Below are 17643 nucleotides of genomic sequence, written 5' to 3' on the forward strand. Positions count from 1 at the left end.
GGTCTCTGCTGCAGGACAGGCATCTCCATCACTCACAGCACTAACTAGCTCCTTGTTAGCAGCCTCGGCCAAGGGGATGAATGCACAATGGAGCCTGCAGTCCCTTCTCCCCCCTGGAGAGGGAGCACCACCGTTGTCTGTAGCTAGCAGCCCTTCATGTGTCCGGAAACCACACTCCCTCAGCTGGGGGTGCTCCATGGTCCCTCAGACTAGGTCCTCGGGTGATGCAAAGCAGCATAACTGCATTGACCTCAAAGGAGCTGCACTGATTTACCCCAGTGCAGGGTTTGGCCCCTTGTCTGTAGATGAATGACACGCTGTTAGACTCGGAAGTGGGGCCCGGGAAACCAGAGTTCCCTGTTCCCAGGGCAGCAAGCGTCTTAGCCTGACAGAAGAGGACCCTGGGAGACCCCACCCAATCCTGGGACACAGGATCTGCTGCTCAGGGAAGTGGGGTGAGGCAGAGTGGAGGATGCACTAGAGCTCACAGCTGGCTGGTGGCTGCCAGGGCTCAGGAGGCGATTGTAAGGGTGTCACTCTCAGGTGGGCAAGCCAGGGGAAGGTTAATCCAAATTGAAAGTGTTTCCCCTTGGATTTAAAGTACCCAGACACTGCAGCAAGTGTGCTCCAACTAGCTCAATGTGTGGACCACAGCCTAACAGAGAGACTGTCTTGTGCACACCTCCCCTCCCTGCTTCCATCACCCAGCCCCACGCCCCACACTATTCATGACCATGCAGACCACCTTGCCTGGAGCAAGTCCCTTTCCATCCCCCACTGCCCAGACCCTGCTTCCCTCCCACTGGCAATCACCCAGGTGTATCCACAGGACATCCCAGCATAGGGCTTTCAACTGGTGAGAAGAAAGAAAGAAAGAAAGAAAGAAAGAAAGAAAGAAAGAAAGAAAGAAAGAAAGAAAGAAAGACCAGCCAATCTTTCTCACTCTCCCCTCATCCAGCCTAGTTTATCCCCCAGTTTCTTGTTCAGACTCACTGGAGTGCACTTGGCTCATTAATTTAACAAATTAGGCACTTCCTCAAGCCACTAGAGCTGGAAGGGACAGCACCTCTCTCCCCACCCCTCCATCCCCGTGCTCCCAAGGAAGAACTTATGGCCTGCAGAACCAGTAGTAGCAGAATGAGTGCCTTATCGGTCAGGCTAAGAGAGGGACAGAGTCGCCATGTGCATTGCTGTGTTGCAGTTTTATTTCAGCAGATACAGTAGGTGCAATTTTGGAGTGAGGGCAAGTGCAGGAAAGTCAGTAGCAGCACAGACAGACAGTCATCTAGCATGTGCAGGTCCCCTGGCATTCACGGCTCCGGGTCCCTTTCCCGCTCTGTGGCCTGAGCTGCAGAAAAGCCAGCATGCCCTTGAGCCTGTCCTGGGGCTGGTTCCCGTGCTCTTCGCCCCGGCTCTGAGGTAGACAGTGGCTTGTCTTGTGCAGTGGAGGTGAGGGTGAGCAGGTGGTGATAGGAAGCAAAGCCGAGCCCGCTCAGGGACCCCCTCAGTTTTCAATCTGCTTGATGGTGCTGAAGAAGGAGGCGACCTTGTCCCGCACGTCCTTCTCCAGGAAGCCGAGATGATCCTCCACTTCCCCAGCGTAGGGGCCCAGCTTCTGCTTCATCTCCTCCACCTTCTGCACCAGCTGCTTGTTGAAGGCCTCCCCGTAGGGGCCCACGGTTCGGCGGAACTCCTCAATCTTCTGTTCCATCTGCCCACTCAGGCCCTCCACGTAGGGGCCCAGGGACTGGCGGAGGCCCTCAGCATCCATGCGCAGCTTCTCCTTCAGCTCCTCGGTGTAAGGGTTCAGCTTTAGGCGCAGCTCTTCCGCGCTCTCCGAGAGCTTGGCCCGCAGGTCCTCTGCGCCCTTCTTCATCTGGAAGGACAGGCCCTCGAGCTGGCGATTGAGCTTGTCCTGCACGTCCTGGGCGTAGGGGGCCAGCTGCTTGCGCAGCTCCTCCACGTTCTGGTCTATCTTGACTTGGAGCTCGTCAGCCAAGGGCGCCAGCTTCTCTTTCATGTCTGCTACGTTTTTGTCAATCTGCTCCTGGAGCTGCTCGGCATAGGGGGCCAGGGCTGCCTGGAGGCCATCCACATTCTCCTGCAGCTTGTCCCGCAGCTCTTGGGCATAGGGGGCCAGCTGCTTGCGCAGCAAGTCCGCATTCTGGTTGACCTGGCCACGCAGCTCCTCGGCATAAGGGCTCAGCTTGAGCTGCAGGTCTTGGATGTTCTTGCTGATCTGCTGGTGCACTTCGTCGGCGTAAGGGGACAGCTTGAGGCGCAAGTCCTCCAGCTCCTTCCGGATCTGCTCCTTCAGCTTCTCCGAGTCCTGGCTCAGCTTGGCATGCAGCTCGGTGGCGAAGGGGATCAGCTTCTTCTGCAGGTCCCCCGCGTAGGAGTTGACGTTCTGGAGGTTGTCCTGGAAGAGGGTGCTGCGGGAGCAGGGGAAATGAAGCTCAGCACCTTGAGTGTCTTTCATTGATTCACTGACCACTCAAGCACTGCCCCCCCCCCCCGCAGCTCCTGTCCCCTACCCTGTGCCCTTGCAACTACACCTCACACATCTAGCGGCATTTCCAGGGCACCCATCTCTGTGCTCTCACCCCTGTTGGAGCAGCCCTTGGCTGCAGACCTGCCTCTCAGTGCCTTTAGGGAACCCTGTCTCTTCCAGCTACCCTGCTCCTGACTTTGGGGGGAGGCGATGTTTCCCTGCAAGCCTGTTGTCCCCATTGGTTTGCATGAGAGTGGGTCTCTCCCGCTTAGAGGGGCAGTGGGTCAGGCAGGCCATAAGCCCTTGTTACGTCAGGCAGCCGGCTTCTCTTTCATGGCTACTTTGTGCTCTGGTGTTACTGTTTATTCTAGTTGGAGCTCCTAGAGCCAGTGCAGAGAAACAGGGACCAGAGCTTTATTCTCTCCACCTGTGCCAGCCCCAGGAACTGCTCAGGCCCCATCCGTCCCACGGGTGCCAACACACCCCTCCCTACGGATCCCGGCGTCACCCACCCACATTCCCCCGCGGGGGCTAGGGGCCTGCTCTCCAGTGCACTGACTTGAGCTGCTTGCTGATTTCAGATTGCTGGATCTGCTCCATGGTCTCCTTGGCATTGCCGGTCAGCTGTGTGAAGTAATTCCAGACCACATCGGCCACCTGCTGGGCACTGACGTCTGCCTGGGCCCCTACGGAGAAACAAGAGCACCAGCGCTCAATGCCGTGTGCAGCCAGCCCTATGCCTGCCCCACCCCCCTCCTGTTCCCAGGGGTTTCCTTTCCATCCAGACTCGCAGGGATAGCCCAGTCACATGCCTGAGGCCATGTCTCCAGGTGAGGCCCTCCTCACTCCCTGGAGCCAACCCGAGCAGGGCAGGAGCAAAGAGTCCAGAATTGCCATGGCTCTGCAGAGCAGCATGCTGGGACGGGGACAGGAGGCAGCTCCAGAGGGCCCCCAGCCCCGAGGGCTGCACCGGCCCAGCAGGAGAGGCTGCTCTCCCTTACCTGTGATGGCGAGAAGTGCCAGAGCAAGGGTGGCAGCCTTCAGAGACATCTTGCGCTGTTTGTGCTCAGGGACTGGCCAGGCAAAGTGAGCCACGCTGCAGAGAGAACAAGATGCGTCAGTCTCCCTGTGCACCCTGACCCTGCTCTTCCGGCAGTGCCCCTACCCTGAGCTGAGCCCCTCGCTGTCACAGGGCAGGGTCCGCTTGAGGTTCTGCCCCTCCTCCAGTCCCCCCTGTCCCTGTCCCCCCCCGAAGCACCCCTTCTTCCTGCCGGGCTGAGCTTCCCGCAGCTCAGCCATGGCTGATGCTGACCTGGGAACTGCTGCAGAGGCTGGGATCCCAGTGCCCATCTCACCCACCCACTGACTCCTCTGGACAGACCCGTAGCCACTCGTCTCCCTGGCTGCACCCCTGGTCAGATGCCCCTGCAGCCTTTCCCCTGCAAGGCACTGTGCAGCGAAGAGCCAGGGACAGGGACCACTGCGGCCGTCTCAGGCCTCCTGCCGCAGCTCCCTGCCAGAGGGGTTAGGCTGCCTGCTGCTCCCCATCCCAGCCCGCTGACCTGTGCTGTGCTGCTCCTCGGCTGTGCCCTGCCGGCCTGTATTTATACCCCAGCCAGCAGCCCCCAGCCGCTTCCACGCAGGCTGGTGACACAGTCCCCAGTGCTTGGACTTTAGTAAGGGCCCAACGTGGAAGCTCCTGACGTGTGCGCGGGTGTGTCGTTATCTGCTGGGACGCGATGCTGGAGATAGCGGGGGAGCACTGCACGGCAGCCAACGGGTGTGGAAACGGGAGAGGGAAATGCAGAACTAGACCCCGCCCCGGCCATTTGCTGGGCTCGTGTCTGGGACTTTCCACTGAGGTGGCCGACAGTGTCCAATATGGACCAAGCCCGAGGGGGATCCTGTCTCCCTCCTCCTCAGCAGCTGGGGACAGGTGTGTTCATCAGCCCAACACAGCAGGTAGCTCTGCACAGCTGGGAGGGGGCTGCCCTGGTAGGGTGCACTGGGAAAGCGCTTTTTATTTCACAGGGTCAGGACCAAGAGTGAAGCACATTTTGCCCAGCCAGGCACAGAGGCCAGGTCGAGTCCTGGGCTGTCTGTCTTCTCAGCCGATACAGGAGGGGAACTCTCAGCTGGCAGAAAAATCACTGGCAGCCTCTGCTGAGAAAATGCTCCCAGAAAGAGCCTGCCTGCCCCCTGACCCCCCTGGCCATCAGTCTCCAGCACTGCTTGCAGATGCGCCTGCTGAAACAATTTGCTGTGAAGCTCAGACGCCCGTAATCCTGCTTGCAGGGGGGATGTGAAGCTGCTGCATGGTGGTAAGAATGGGGCGGGGAGGCACGCAGAGCACTCAGGCTCTCCTCCTGGCTCCGCCACTGGCCCTGAAGCAAGGCTCATCACCTGGCTCGGTGCCTCAGTTTCCCCTTCTTGTAACGTGGGCAAAGTACATTTAATGTCAGTTCCACCCTTGGGCCCTCATTGCCCCCTCCCCAGCCAGCTTTGCTGCCCTCATGGAGCCCAGCTCCCAGGTGCACTGGAGTCCCTGTCCAGACTGAAACGCTGCCAGAGCCACCACACCCAGGCTCCAGACGGCCTAGCAAGGGGCCCAGTTCTTATACATCCGTCCCGGGATTTTAAGACGAAAAGTCTCTGTGCTGAGTCCCTCCCCAGGGCGTCTGGGACATCAGCTCGGCTCATCGCTAGGTCATTGCAGAGCACAGGGGCCACTGGGCCAGAGCCGCAGCTGATGTGAAGCAGTGCAGTGACTCCGCTGGATCTGCACCGATCGCCACCCGCTGGGGATCCGACCCATTGTTTGTCATTCCAAGACACCCTCCAAATGGTGGGTGTGTGTGTGTGTGGAGGGACATGCGTGACGACATATCGTGCAAAAAGATGTCACTGTGACCACGCTCCAAAACTCAGTGTGGGTCCTTCTCTCCCCCACCCCATGGGCCATTTCTTCAGGCACTGCCTAGCAGGCCTGGCCGCTCCCCAGGCTGCAGGTGGCCAGGTGATGGGCTGCCACCCCAGCTCACCTGGATCAAGGGTCCCAGCTGAGGAGGGAGAAACCAGTTCCAAGAAGGCTAAAGAAACGTCAACAGCCCAGGCCTGATTCTCCAGCTGCCCAGCAGGGCGGGTGCCAGCAGTGCACGCTCGGGTCCGATACGGGCAGCTAGGGACGGAGCGTGCGCCCAGCCAGACCCGAGTGCTGAATGCCTGTGTGCCTGGAGCTGCAGACAAGCACGCAGTGTGTGCACGGGGGGAAGGGGCGTGTAATGGTTCTGGGAACACTGGGACCAGTGCGACTTGCTGCATATCCTGTGCGAGGAGGCAACAGGGAGCCTGGAGGAGGGAGCACGCCCAGGATTTCTGTATGAGGCGTTGGCACTGGACAGGTCTTGGCAGACACAGGCCCAGCCCCACTCAAACCCCACAGCATGCTCAGGGCCAGTGTTTGAGGAGGCTGGGGGCAGGGTGTGGATCAGGGGCACAACAAGGTCTCAGGAGCCCAGTACAAAAAGAAACTGATTTTGGAAGCCCTCCTGCCCCCCGGCCCCAGCTCGCATGGTGTCCAGCCTGGCAGGGGCCGAGGGGCACATGTCAGAGGAAGCCGTCAGCGCCCAGTAAAGAATAATTGCCCAGTAGCATCCCCCAGGAGGTGGAAATGTTTCCATGCTGCACAAGGCCAGGGAGCCCTAGGAATCGTTAGCATAGCGGCCAGCAATGCAGGTGCTGCTTGTCTAGCATTTCCTTTAGCTTTGCCTCAGCCAGGGCCTGGCCACGTGCTGAGTGTCCCCAGCTCTCACTGACCTACCCAGGAGGGGCCGTGCTCAGCACACTGCAGGATGAGGCCCAAGACGCTTTGCCCCAGGCAGCAGGCACAGTGCCCTGCTTGCCACGGGCCAGTGATGGGTGCAGAGCAAATCTAGCCTGGCCCAAACCTCCAGCTGTGTTCCAGGGCAGGGCGGGTTTGTTTATGGGCAAAGTGGCTATTTGGTTTTCCTGCCCAGAGCAGGGTCAGTCTCCCATGGCCATGTCCCACTGCTCTGCTGGCGTCGGGAAGGGCTGGATTGAGCAACATGGTCTGTGGGTGTTTGCTAACCAGACACTGGTGTCAAAGTCCTGGCTTCCAGCGTGGTACTGCCAAGGCTGGGCAGGAGGCAAAGTCTGAGTGCACATTGGATGCACCAAGGCTCAGCTCTGCTCCACTCCTGCCTCTCAGACTGTTACTTAATGAGGGCAGGGGGCCTAGGTGTGTGCTGTGTGACGGAACCAGAGCAAGCCAGAGCAGAGGTGCACTGCGCACACTGCTACCACCTGGCCCTGCTCACGCACTTCAGTCCTGATTTACAGAAAGCACCGTCTGGTCTGTCCCATGTTTCCCAGACAGCTCTGCCGATGCACCTCAGCCATGAACCACAGCACCCCCCTCTCCAGCCCTTCCCTGTGCCCAGCTCTGCCAATGCACCTCACCCTTCACCCATAGCACCCCATCTCTGCCAGCCTTCCCTGTGCCCAGCTCTGCCAATGCACCTCACCCCTCACCCATGGCAGCCCCGTCTCCAGCCCTACCCTGTGCCCAGCTCTGCCAACGCACCTCACCCCTCACCCATAGCACCCCCGTCTCCAGCCCTTCCCTGTGCCCAGCTCTGCCAACGCACCTCACCCCTCACCCATAGCACCCCATCTCTGCCAGCCTTCCCTGTGCCCAGCTCTGCCAACACACCTCACCCTTCACCCATAGCAGCCCCGTCTCCAGCCCTTCCCTGTGCCCAGCTCTGCCAATGCACCTCACCCTTCACCCATAGCACCCCATCTCTGCCAGCCTTCCCTGTGCCCAGCTCTGCCAACACACCTCACCCCTCACCCAAAGCACCCCCGTCTCCAGCCCTTCCCTGTGCCCAGCTCTGCCAACGCACCTCACCCTTCACCCATAGCAGCCCCGTCTCCAGCCCTTCCCTGTGCCCAGCTCTGCCAACGCACCTCACCCCTCACCCAAAGCACCCCCGTCTCCAGCCCTTCCCTGTGCCCAGCTCTGCCAACGCACCTCACCCCTCACCCATGGCAGCCCCGTCTCCAGCCCTACCCTGTGCCCAGCTCTGCCAACGCACCTCACCCCTCACCCATGGCAGCCCCGTCTCCAGCCCTTCCCTGTGCCCAGCTCTGCCAACGCACCTCACCCCTCACCCATAGCACCCCATCTCTGCCAGCCTTCCCTGTGCCCAGCTCTGCCAACACACCTCACCCTTCACCCATAGCAGCCCCGTCTCCAGCCCTTCCCTGTGCCCAGCTCTGCCAATGCACCTCACCCTTCACCCATAGCACCCCATCTCTGCCAGCCTTCCCTGTGCCCAGCTCTGCCAACACACCTCACCCCTCACCCAAAGCACCCCCGTCTCCAGCCCTTCCCTGTGCCCAGCTCTGCCAACGCACCTCACCCTTCACCCATAGCAGCCCCGTCTCCAGCCCTTCCCTGTGCCCAGCTCTGCCAACGCACCTCACCCCTCACCCAAAGCACCCCCGTCTCCAGCCCTTCCCTGTGCCCAGCTCTGCCAACGCACCTCACCCTTCACCCATGGCAGCCCCGTCTCCAGCCCTTCCCTGTGCCCAGCTCTGCCAACGCACCTCACCCTTCACCCAAAGCACCCCCGTCTCCAGCCCTTCCCTGTGCCCAGCTCTGCCAATGCACCTCACCCTTTACCCATAGCACCCCCGTCTCCAGCCCTTCCCTGTGCCCAGCTCTGCCAACGCACCTCACCCCTCACCCAAAGCACCCCCGTCTCCAGCCCTTCCCTGTGCCCAGCTCTGCCAATGCACCTCACCCCTCACCCAAAGCATCCCCGTCTCCAGCCCTTCCCTGTGCCCAGCTCTGCCAATGCACCTCACCCTTTACCCATAGCACCCCCGTCTCCAGCCCTTCCCTGTGCCCAGCTCTGCCAATGCACCTCACCCTTTACCCATAGCACCCCCGTCTCCAGCCCTTCCCTGTGCCCAGCTCTGCCAATGCACCTCACCCTTCACCCAAAGCACCCCCGTCTCCAGCCCTTCTCTGTGCCCAGCTCTGCCAACGCACCTCACCCCTCACCCAAAGCACCCCCGTCTCCAGCCCTTCCCTGTGCCCAGCTCTGCCAACGCACCTCACCCTTTACCCATAGCACCCCCGTCTCCAGCCCTTCTCTGTGCCCAGCTCTGCCAACGCACCTCACCCTTCACCCATAGCACCCCCGTCTCCAGCCCTTCTCTGTGCCCAGCTCTGCCAATGCACCTCACCCTTCACCCATAGCACCCCCGTCTCCAGCCCTTCCCTGTGCCCAGCTCTGCCAACGCACCTCACCCCTCACCCAAAGCACCCCCGTCTCCAGCCCTTCCCTGTGCCCAGCTCTGCCAATGCACCTCACCCTTCACCCATAGCACCCCCGTCTCCAGCCCTTCTCTGTGCCCAGCTCTGACAATGCACCTCACCCCTCACCCATAGCACCCCCGTCTCCAGCCCTTCTCTGTGCCCAGCTCTGCCAATGCACCTCACCCTTCACCCATAGCACCCCATCTCTGCCAGCCTTCCCTGTGCCCAGCTCTGCCAACGCACCTCACCCCTCACCCAGAGCACCCCCGTCTCCAGCCCTTCCCTGTGCCCAGCTCTGCCAACGCACCTCACCCCTCACCCAAAGCACCCCCGTCTCCAGCCCTTCTCTGTGCCCAGCTCTGCCAACGCACCTCACCCCTCACCCATAGCACCCCCGTCTCCAGCCCTTCCCTGTGCCCAGCTCTGCCAACGCACCTCACCCCTCACCCAAAGCACCCCCGTCTCCAGCCCTTCTCTGTGCCCAGCTCTGCCAACGCACCTCACCCCTCACCCAGAGCACCCCCGTCTCCAGCCCTTCCCTGTGCCCAGCTCTGCCAACGCACCTCACCCCTCACCCAAAGCACCCCCGTCTCCAGCCCTTCTCTGTGCCCAGCTCTGCCAACGCACCTCACCCCTCACCCATAGCACCCCCGTCTCCAGCCCTTCTCTGTGCCCAGCTCTGCCAACGCACCTCACCCTTCACCCATAGCACCCCCGTCTCCAGCCCTTCTCTGTGCCCAGCTCTGACAATGCACCTCACCCCTCACCCATAGCACCCCCGTCTCCAGCCCTTCTCTGTGCCCAGCTCTGCCAATGCACCTCACCCTTTACCCAGAGCAGCCCCATCTCCAGCCCTTCCCTGTGCCCAGCTCTGCCAACGCACCTCACCCCTCACCCAAAGCACCCCCGTCTCCAGCCCTTCTCTGTGCCCAGCTCTGCCAACGCACCTCACCCCTCACCCAAAGCACCCCCGTCTCCAGCCCTTCCCTGTGCCCAGCTCTGCCAACGCACCTCACCCTTTACCCATAGCACCCCCGTCTCCAGCCCTTCTCTGTGCCCAGCTCTGCCAATGCACCTCACCCTTTACCCATAGCACCCCCGTCTCCAGCCCTTCCCTGTGCCCAGCTCTGCCAACGCACCTCACCCCTCACCCAAAGCACCCCCGTCTCCAGCCCTTCCCTGTGCCCAGCTCTGCCAACGCACCTCACCCCTCACCCAAAGCATCCCCGTCTCCAGCCCTTCCCTGTGCCCAGCTCTGCCAACGCACCTCACCCCTCACCCATAGCACCCCCGTCTCCAGCCCTTCCCTGTGCCCATCTCTGCCAATGCACCTCACCCCTCACCCATAGCACCCCCGTCTCCAGCCCTTCCCTGTGCCCATCTCTGCCAACGCACCTCACCCCTCACCCATAGCACCCCCGTCTCCAGCCCTTCCCTGTGCCCAGCTCTGCCAACGCACCTCACCCTTCACCCATAGCACCCCCGTCTCCAGCCCTTCCCTGTGCCCAGCTCTGCCAACGCACCTCACCCCTCACCCAAAGCATCCCCGTCTCCAGCCCTTCCCTGTGCCCAGCTCTGCCAATGCACCTCACCCTTCACCCATAGCACCCCCGTCTCCAGCCCTTCCCTGTGCCCAGCTCTGACAATGCACCTCACCCCTCACCCAAAGCACCCCCGTCTCCAGCCCTTCTCCTGCACTCTGGATCTGCTGATGCACGTCAAGTCTTGACCTGCCACCTCCCCAGTCTCCCACCCTCTTCTTGACAATTATGGACCATTGTATGAAATCAAAGTTTGCTTTTGTGATGTGTCCAAATGTGCACCAGGGAACAGACTGAGCTTCAGGAAGTTCATTCTCCTTGTGCGCTAAGGCGCTGTGCAGCCAGCTGCCAGAGGCTCACGTTTACCCTTGGAATTGCCCCTCTCTGGAAACAAACTGGACCCAGAAAAAGGAAAAGCTAAAAATATACCTGCCTGGAGAAACCATCAGTGGGCCAGGGAAAGAGCGGCACCATCCCACCTGCAGTTCCACCAGCTCAGCCAGCGGAGAGTGGCGAGCCCCTGGGACAGCATCTCCAGCCCAGCACTCCCCACAGCGCCCTGCGTGCTGCCAGCCCAGAGCATCCTCGTTGCTCCACGCAGCCAGGCGCTGCAGGAACACACCCGCTGCTCTGCAGCTCGGTCTCAGCACAGCCCCAGCCCCCGGGAATCCTGGCCGGCATTGGGGCACCCAGTGCAGCCCTAGAGAGCGGCAATTGCACACAACGCTCCCATAGGGCCCCTCCCAGGGCAGCACGGAGAGCGTGCCGAGTCTTTCCTCTCTTGCTCATTGCAAGGCTGAGGGCCTGTCCCAACCCCCCACTGGGAAGGTGAGTCCAGGCTGGACATGCATGTCTGTGACGTGGCTGCTGGCCACAGCCCTTCTGCCCTCTCTGAGCGGGCGAGCCCCCTCCTGTTGGTAAGGTGGATACAACCACAGGTGACCAGGCTCAGAAGCAGGATCCCAACCGGGCATGGCTAACAGGGTCCCCTCACCCAGCACAGAGTCCCCGTTGGGCTGGGACACAGCCAGTGCCCTGGCTAAGCATTCCTCCTGCCGCCACCGCCCTGGGCACCTGGCAAAACGAGCTTCTGCAAACAGACAGGCCCCCCCCGGCCTCAGACCCGAGACTGGGGGCAAATGTGCCTTTAGCCCTCTGGGAGCTTCCCCAGTTGTGGGGCCAGTTAGCTAGTGTACGGGGCAAGACTAGCCCCGTTCCCCTGGCCACACATCCAGCTTGCCCCTCGTCCCGGGGGCTGCAGCCATGGGTCTCCTTCATGACCAGCATGCATGGGGGGGCCTGTGGGCTGGGGGGAGAGCTATTTCCCACCCCCTGGATGGCACTCGCTGTCCTGCCGTTGCCTGCTTGAGTTGCTGAGTTTCCCCTCCCTCACCCTGTGCTGTAGAGCGCCCCGCCTTGTAGGAGACTTGGCTCAGGGCTGCGGGATGAGAGTAGCTGCTCAGCGCTGAGACAGGGCTTGGAATGGGCTCCCCCACTCTCCCCCCGAGGCGTATTCCCCATCTGACATCATAGCCCTCTCTTTGTGACATCACAGCTGTTTCCATGGCGGCCGCTTATGATGTCACAGGGTGTGGTTAGGCCCTAAGAAGCAGGCGATGGAGCCTGAGCGTAAGACAAGCGACCGAAGTGCCGAGGGAGACCTGGAGAGCGCCAGATGGGCACAGCTGCAGGCGTCAGCGCGAGCCCCCCCCCCCCCCAAGTTTTGCCTATTTCACATTTAAATGTCTCCCCACAGCTTGTCCCCCAGCCGGTTGCAACCCAGAGCTTCCCCAGAGATGCACCCCGCTGACCTCCCTGGCTCAGGCTGAAGCTCCCCTGTGATGTGTTATCACCGGTTCACAGTACAAGGTGACTGGGGTGACAGGCTCGCGGCAGGGCTCAGGAGGGATGACACCACCAGAGTCCAAAGAGCCCCGGCTGCTGCCCTGGCTGTAGAGGGCCCGTCTGCACGACACCAGGTAGCTGTGAACCAGGAGACCTCGGGGAGGAAGGTGCCAGCAGCAGCAGGATGTCCCGGCTCATGCTGAGAGCAAAGCAAATGCAAACCTGCACTGAGGAGTGGGAGGCTGGCAGGGCTGGTCTGTGCAAGTGGCTCATACCATCCCTCCCCTGCCAAACCCAGCAAGGCTGGAGACACAGAAAGGATGAGCTGCTTGTTACAGTGCTGGTGGGGAACCCAGGTGTCCTGGTTCAATGCCCAGAGCTACCAATTATTCCCCCTGTGGGCAAGTCTCTCTGCTCCCCACTTGTGAAAAGGGGGAACTTCCTGGGCCGGCCTATCTGCTTAAACTGCCAGCTCCTGCGGCAGGGACTGTGTCTGCGCAGGACTGGGACATCTGTTTGCTGCTGTAATATGCCTCAGGGGCCTCCCCTCCAAACCTCGACCCATCTCAGCTCTGCTGGAGCCTGGGCTCCTTTCCGCTGGGCATGCTCCAGCAGTGGGGCCCTGCCTGGAAGCTAGCAGGGCTGTAGCTGGTGCTTATGGGGGTCAGTGTGGCTGGGGCATGACTGGCCTGGAGCCCTGGGGGCTGTCACCTGGGCCAGAGCCAGAGGGTCATCCGAACAGAGTCACCCTGCTCCTCCTCTCCCGCCCTGGGAGGAAGCAGGTTGGACTTGGGTCTCCACTCTCCGTGGGGGAGTAGCTGGCCCAGACCCAGAAAACTCATCAGTAACCAAGCAATCCAGCTTCCCACGTGGGCCCTGCTGCCCTCTCCCCGCTGCTGAGGAGCTGGTGCCGCCCCTCCCGCCAGCCAGGACAATGGGGGAGCAGCCCAGGCCTCCCACAGCTCTTGGTGCCTTCAGGAGCCGCTCTGCTGAGCACAGGGCCAGCACGCCACCCGGCAGGGCAGTCCTGCCCCAGGCGCTTGGGGCAGCTAGCCCAGACGCTGCCTGCCCCCAGAGCCAGGGCAGACGGTGGCTGGCCCCAGTGCCCTGCCCGCCGAAGCAAGCTGGACGCAGGCCACTGGAGGTCACTCTTGTGCCACATAGAGATTTGCAGCCTCCCCTGGGCCCGGCTGGTCAGGGAGCTGAGGACAGGCTGGGGAGTGGAGCATCTCTGTTGGCAGCACTCACCTGGGGCCCACCCCCAGGAGGGGAGAGCCAGATAAGGCAGCGGCTGCAGGGAGTTAGGCTCTCTGCAAAGCAGGGATGGGAGCCCTGTCACTGCTCTGCACTGATCACCACAGGGCCTCGCGCTGCAGTGTGGGTGTGGGTGTGTGTACAGCCTTGGCCCCGGTTCGCTGGGGGATTTCTCAACTCCCTGAGGCAGCCTGACCCTGAGTATGCCTGGCAGCAAGCAAGTGAGCCATAAATGCAACCCCCCTCTTCGGTCTGGCCAAGCCACCCCACTGACCTTTGCCCAAACGTCCCTTGGAGGCCGCTTCCTGGGGCGGGTATAAAAGCGTGAAGCTGGGGCACTAGCTGGTTAGCAAAGCCCAGGAAGCAACGCAGCCAGGTAAGCCTGGAGTTTGACACTGTAGATTCTGGGGCTGGGGGGCCATGGCTGGGGCTCGCACCCACTAGAGGTGAGTCAGCTGCATTTCAAGCCGCAGAGCATCACTGCAAAGGAAAAGCAGGCCCGGCTGCAACGGGGGAGGAGGTAACAGGGAAAAGCCAGTCCTGCCCTCGGTGAACCAGCCTCCAGAGTCCTAGTCGGATGCTCTGGCAATGCCGCTGGGCAGCAGCTGCTGCCTCGCGCTAAGCTCTGTGCACACCCATGTGCAGCGGGTGCAGGCGGCTGCCTGGTCTGCCCTGGGCAGGGGCACTCTCCACCCCCGGGAGGTGTGTGCAGCTTAATGGCACGACCCCCCCTTCCCCGCCCCCGCAGACAGGACCATCAAACCTTCCTGCGTGGGTTCTGAGCCAGCTGCAAAGCACTGCTCCGGGGCCTGCGTGCCCGGCCAGGCTGAGGCTGGCAGCAGGGCAGGGGCGGTGGGAACAGCCCGCGTCACCGGCTCCAAGCAGCGATGCTGGGGCGAGCAGGATGGGACCCAGTCTGCCTGAAGGGACTGTATGTTCTGCCTGCTGTGCCTGGCTGGGGCCGTCAGCCCCTCTGCCGGGAAGCTGCCGGCCTCTCTCCCTGGCACACACACGCTGCAGCCTGTGGACTCAGAGATCAGGGCGCTGGCGGGAGCTGCTGCAGGCAGAGACCCCAGGCTGTGGGCTAGCGCCAGCCCAGCTTAGCAGAGCCAGTGTGCATGTGGGGAGACAGTGTCCTTCCCCCAGCTTGGTGGTGCTGGGCTGGGGCCTGCGTGGGGGGACAGAAGGGGGTGCCTGTCTATTCTGAGCCCCCTTGAGCCCTGTTGGCCGCTCTGCCCCCTAGCTCAACTCGTGGCAGCCGCTCGCTTCCTGGCTCTCCACGTGCCAGGCTGGAGTGGGGCTGGGGCGTGAGCGCTGGCCCTGACACCGTGCAGCCGCTGGCTCCCGGGGCAGGCTGTGCCTATGTGTCCACAGGGGCACAGCAAGAGGCCTGGGGGCGGGCACGTGCCCTGAAGCCAGGGGGGCTCGCTGCACCATACCCAGCAGGGAGCTGGCTGGCTTTGGATCCCGGGGGCGTTGGGGCAGGGGGCATGGGAGGGAAGTGCCATTACGCCGGGTGGGGGGGCTGTCACTGGGATGGCCCCTGCAGCCCTTCACGCTCTGCTGCTCTCTCCTCAGCCCGCACCATGAAGGCCCAACTCCTCCTCACGCTCCTGGGCCTGGCACTGCTCGCTGCTGTGGCACGTAAGAGCCGCCCCCCATCTAGGGGCGAGGGGAAGAGGGGGAGGAAGGAATCGGGTATAAGCAAGAGATGGGAAGAGTGGGGGGAGGGAGCAGGTTGCGGGGTGAGGTGGGGACGAGGAAAGGGGCATCACGCAGCCCATGAGTTGGAGGAAAGCCCCATGGAAGTGCTGTTAGTTACAAGGCAGCAGGAGACAGAGAGGGACTCACAGAAATGTGGGGCTGGAAGGGACCTCGAGAGGCCACCTAGCCCATCCCCCTGTGCTGAGGCAGGACCAGAGAACCTAGACCGTCCCTGCCAGGTGTTTGTCTGACCTGTTCTTAAAAACCTCCAGTGACGGGGATTCCACAACCTGCCTTGGGAGCCTGGTCCAGAGCTTAACTAGCCTTAGAGTTAGACATTTTTACCTATTATCTCACCTAAATCTCCCCTGGCTACAGATTAAGCCCATTTCTCCTTGTCCTGCCTTCAGTGGACATGGAGAACAACTGATCCCCGCCCTCTTTATAACAGCCCTTAACATATTTGAGGACTGGAATCAGGTCCCTCCCCGTCTTCTTTTCTCAAGACTAAACAGCCTGGTTTTTAACCTGGCCTCGTAGGCCAGGTTTTCTAAATCTTTGGTCATTTTTGTTGCTCTTCTCTGCACTCTCTCCAGTTTGTCCACATCTCTCCTACAGAGGGGCAGCCAGAACTGGACACAGGGCTCCAGCTGAGCTCTCCCCAGTGCCAAGTTGAGCAGGACAATTATCGCCCTTGGCTTACATAACGACACTCCTGTTAATACCCCCCAGAACCTCCCCCCCCCCCGACACCCATGGCTTGGTCTTTGCTTGCAGAGGCGGAGGCCCCCGCGGAGGAGGAAACTGTCTTGAAGAAGGTGCAAGATTATGTCCAGCACGTGGCTCAGACGGCCAAGGACACCTTAAGCAAGGTCCAGGAATCCGAGTTGGCTCAGCAGGCCAGGTGCGCCCCCCCATCCCTTCTGGCCCAGGGGTCTCCCCCACCTCTCTCCACAAGCCCTTCCCCTTCCCCTTCCCCTGCCTGCCCAGGCACAGCCAGCGTACGGAGAACCCTGGCGACCAGGCCAGGGGCAGATACAGGGCTGGGCAGTGCCCAGCAGCCCCTGGAGCTGCAGAGGTCTGCCCCAGTGCAGCAGAGAGCAGGAAGCCCCTGGGAATACGCTGGGGTGTTCCCCGTGGAACACGCTGGGGTACAACCCTGGGCCCAGGAAGCCAGTGACAAAGCTCTTGGGACCTTGAGTGTCCCACAGTTCCAGGTGAGGGCCATGGGCGCCGCAGGGTCAGCACCCAAGTCACACCTGTGCTGGCTGAGGCCCCCTAGAAGCTGGTCTGCTCGCAGTGCCTCTCCCACGAGGCAAACACCTGGCCGGCTCTTGTACCCAACCGCCTGTGCCAGGAGCTGGGGGAGGGAGCTGTCACGCCGAGGCAATGGGGTGCAGCAAACCCCAAGCACTCTGACTGCTCCAGAATATGCAAACTGGTTAATCCAGGGGCATAGGCACGAGACAGAGCAGGTCTCAGGCTCAGGCCAGTCCCTCTGAGGACACAAAATACCCCATGAGTCTATCTTCTAATTGGCAGCTCAGTGAAAGGGCAAGGACTGAATGGGCCATGGACAGATGGTCCCTCTGTGACCCCAGGACAGGATGGGGGAAGCTGGCATTGCCATTACCCCTGCTGCACTTGTTCTGTGGCTTAAGTGCACCAGTCCCATCAGTCCAGCATGTTCCCCAGCCCACAGGGGGATGCCTTGGGGACAGTGGGTTTCTCAGCGTTTCAGGCGAGGCAGCATGATTATAAAAGCCATGCCCTGAGCCTGCACTGCTTATTAAAGCAGCAGTTTATAGCACCAGCACAGACCCACAACGCCCAGTAAACTGTCCTTCTCTCTCTGCCCCCCCACGGGTGTAACTCCCAGCTTGATTGCACCGTCATATTATTAAAGTGGCTATCTTCAACCTTTGAATATAGGCCCCCCTTTAATATAACCTCCTCCTCTGTCCCCCCCCCCCCGGTGTGTTTAACCCTTCAGGGACTGGGTCAGTATGCGTGCTGAGGACGTACACGAGTTTTGGGATATGCTAAAGGACAAGTTCACTGCGCTCTGGGAGCAGCAGTCACCTGGGCAGTGAGCCCCACATCAGCAGCTCTGGTCGGGTTCTCAGCTGAGTGAGGGCAGGTGCAGGATGCGCAATGCAAATTGTAACCAGAGCGACTCCCTGCTCTGGGCAGAGAGCCCAGCATCCGTCCACCTAAGTGCTTTCCCACCTGCCTGTCTGTTCAGTGACTCAATCTCCACTCAGCGTGGTGTGGTCATATTCTACTTCCACTAGGGCACAGGAATTTTGGTTCCAGCTAGTGTGTTGGTTTGGAGGGCTGGGTTTTTTCCCCCCTTATAAAATATCATAACTCAAAGTTTGTCATGTGTCTTGCAATAAAATGAAGTAAACTTGAGATGCATTTGGTGGCCTTTACTGGAGTGTTGCAGAGAGAGTGTG

General features: G+C 61.2%; 2 protein-coding genes across 3 annotated transcripts; one reads left to right on the top strand and one right to left on the bottom strand.

The window, feature by feature from the left end:
• Positions 1 to 1212: 1212 nt before the first annotated feature.
• Positions 1213 to 14431, bottom strand: APOA4 (apolipoprotein A4). 2 transcript variants are annotated; one of them, XM_074936591.1, is made up of 4 exons: positions 14244 to 14431; positions 3493 to 3587; positions 3051 to 3177; positions 1213 to 2432 (listed from the first exon to the last, which is right to left on the bottom strand). In XM_074936591.1, the coding sequence occupies exons 2-4, from the start codon at positions 3539 to 3541 to the stop codon at positions 1505 to 1507; spliced, it is 1104 nt and encodes a 367-aa protein (XP_074792692.1). In that variant the 5' UTR covers positions 3542 to 3587; positions 14244 to 14431; the 3' UTR covers positions 1213 to 1504. The 2 variants fall into 2 exon arrangements, with proteins under 2 accessions (XP_074792692.1, XP_074792693.1); XM_074936592.1 differs by lacking the exon at positions 14244 to 14431 and adding an exon at positions 4054 to 4072.
• On the top strand, positions 13772 to 17600 carry APOC3 (apolipoprotein C3). The gene is made up of 4 exons (XM_074936593.1): positions 13772 to 13856; positions 15059 to 15124; positions 15962 to 16088; positions 17178 to 17600. The coding sequence occupies exons 2-4, from the start codon at positions 15067 to 15069 to the stop codon at positions 17275 to 17277; spliced, it is 285 nt and encodes a 94-aa protein (XP_074792694.1). The 5' UTR covers positions 13772 to 13856; positions 15059 to 15066; the 3' UTR covers positions 17278 to 17600.
• Positions 17601 to 17643: the final 43 nt, after the last annotated feature.

The sequence above is a fragment of the Natator depressus genome, chromosome 22 (assembly GCF_965152275.1).
Source record: "Natator depressus isolate rNatDep1 chromosome 22, rNatDep2.hap1, whole genome shotgun sequence".
Taxonomy (NCBI): domain Eukaryota; kingdom Metazoa; phylum Chordata; order Testudines; family Cheloniidae; genus Natator; species Natator depressus.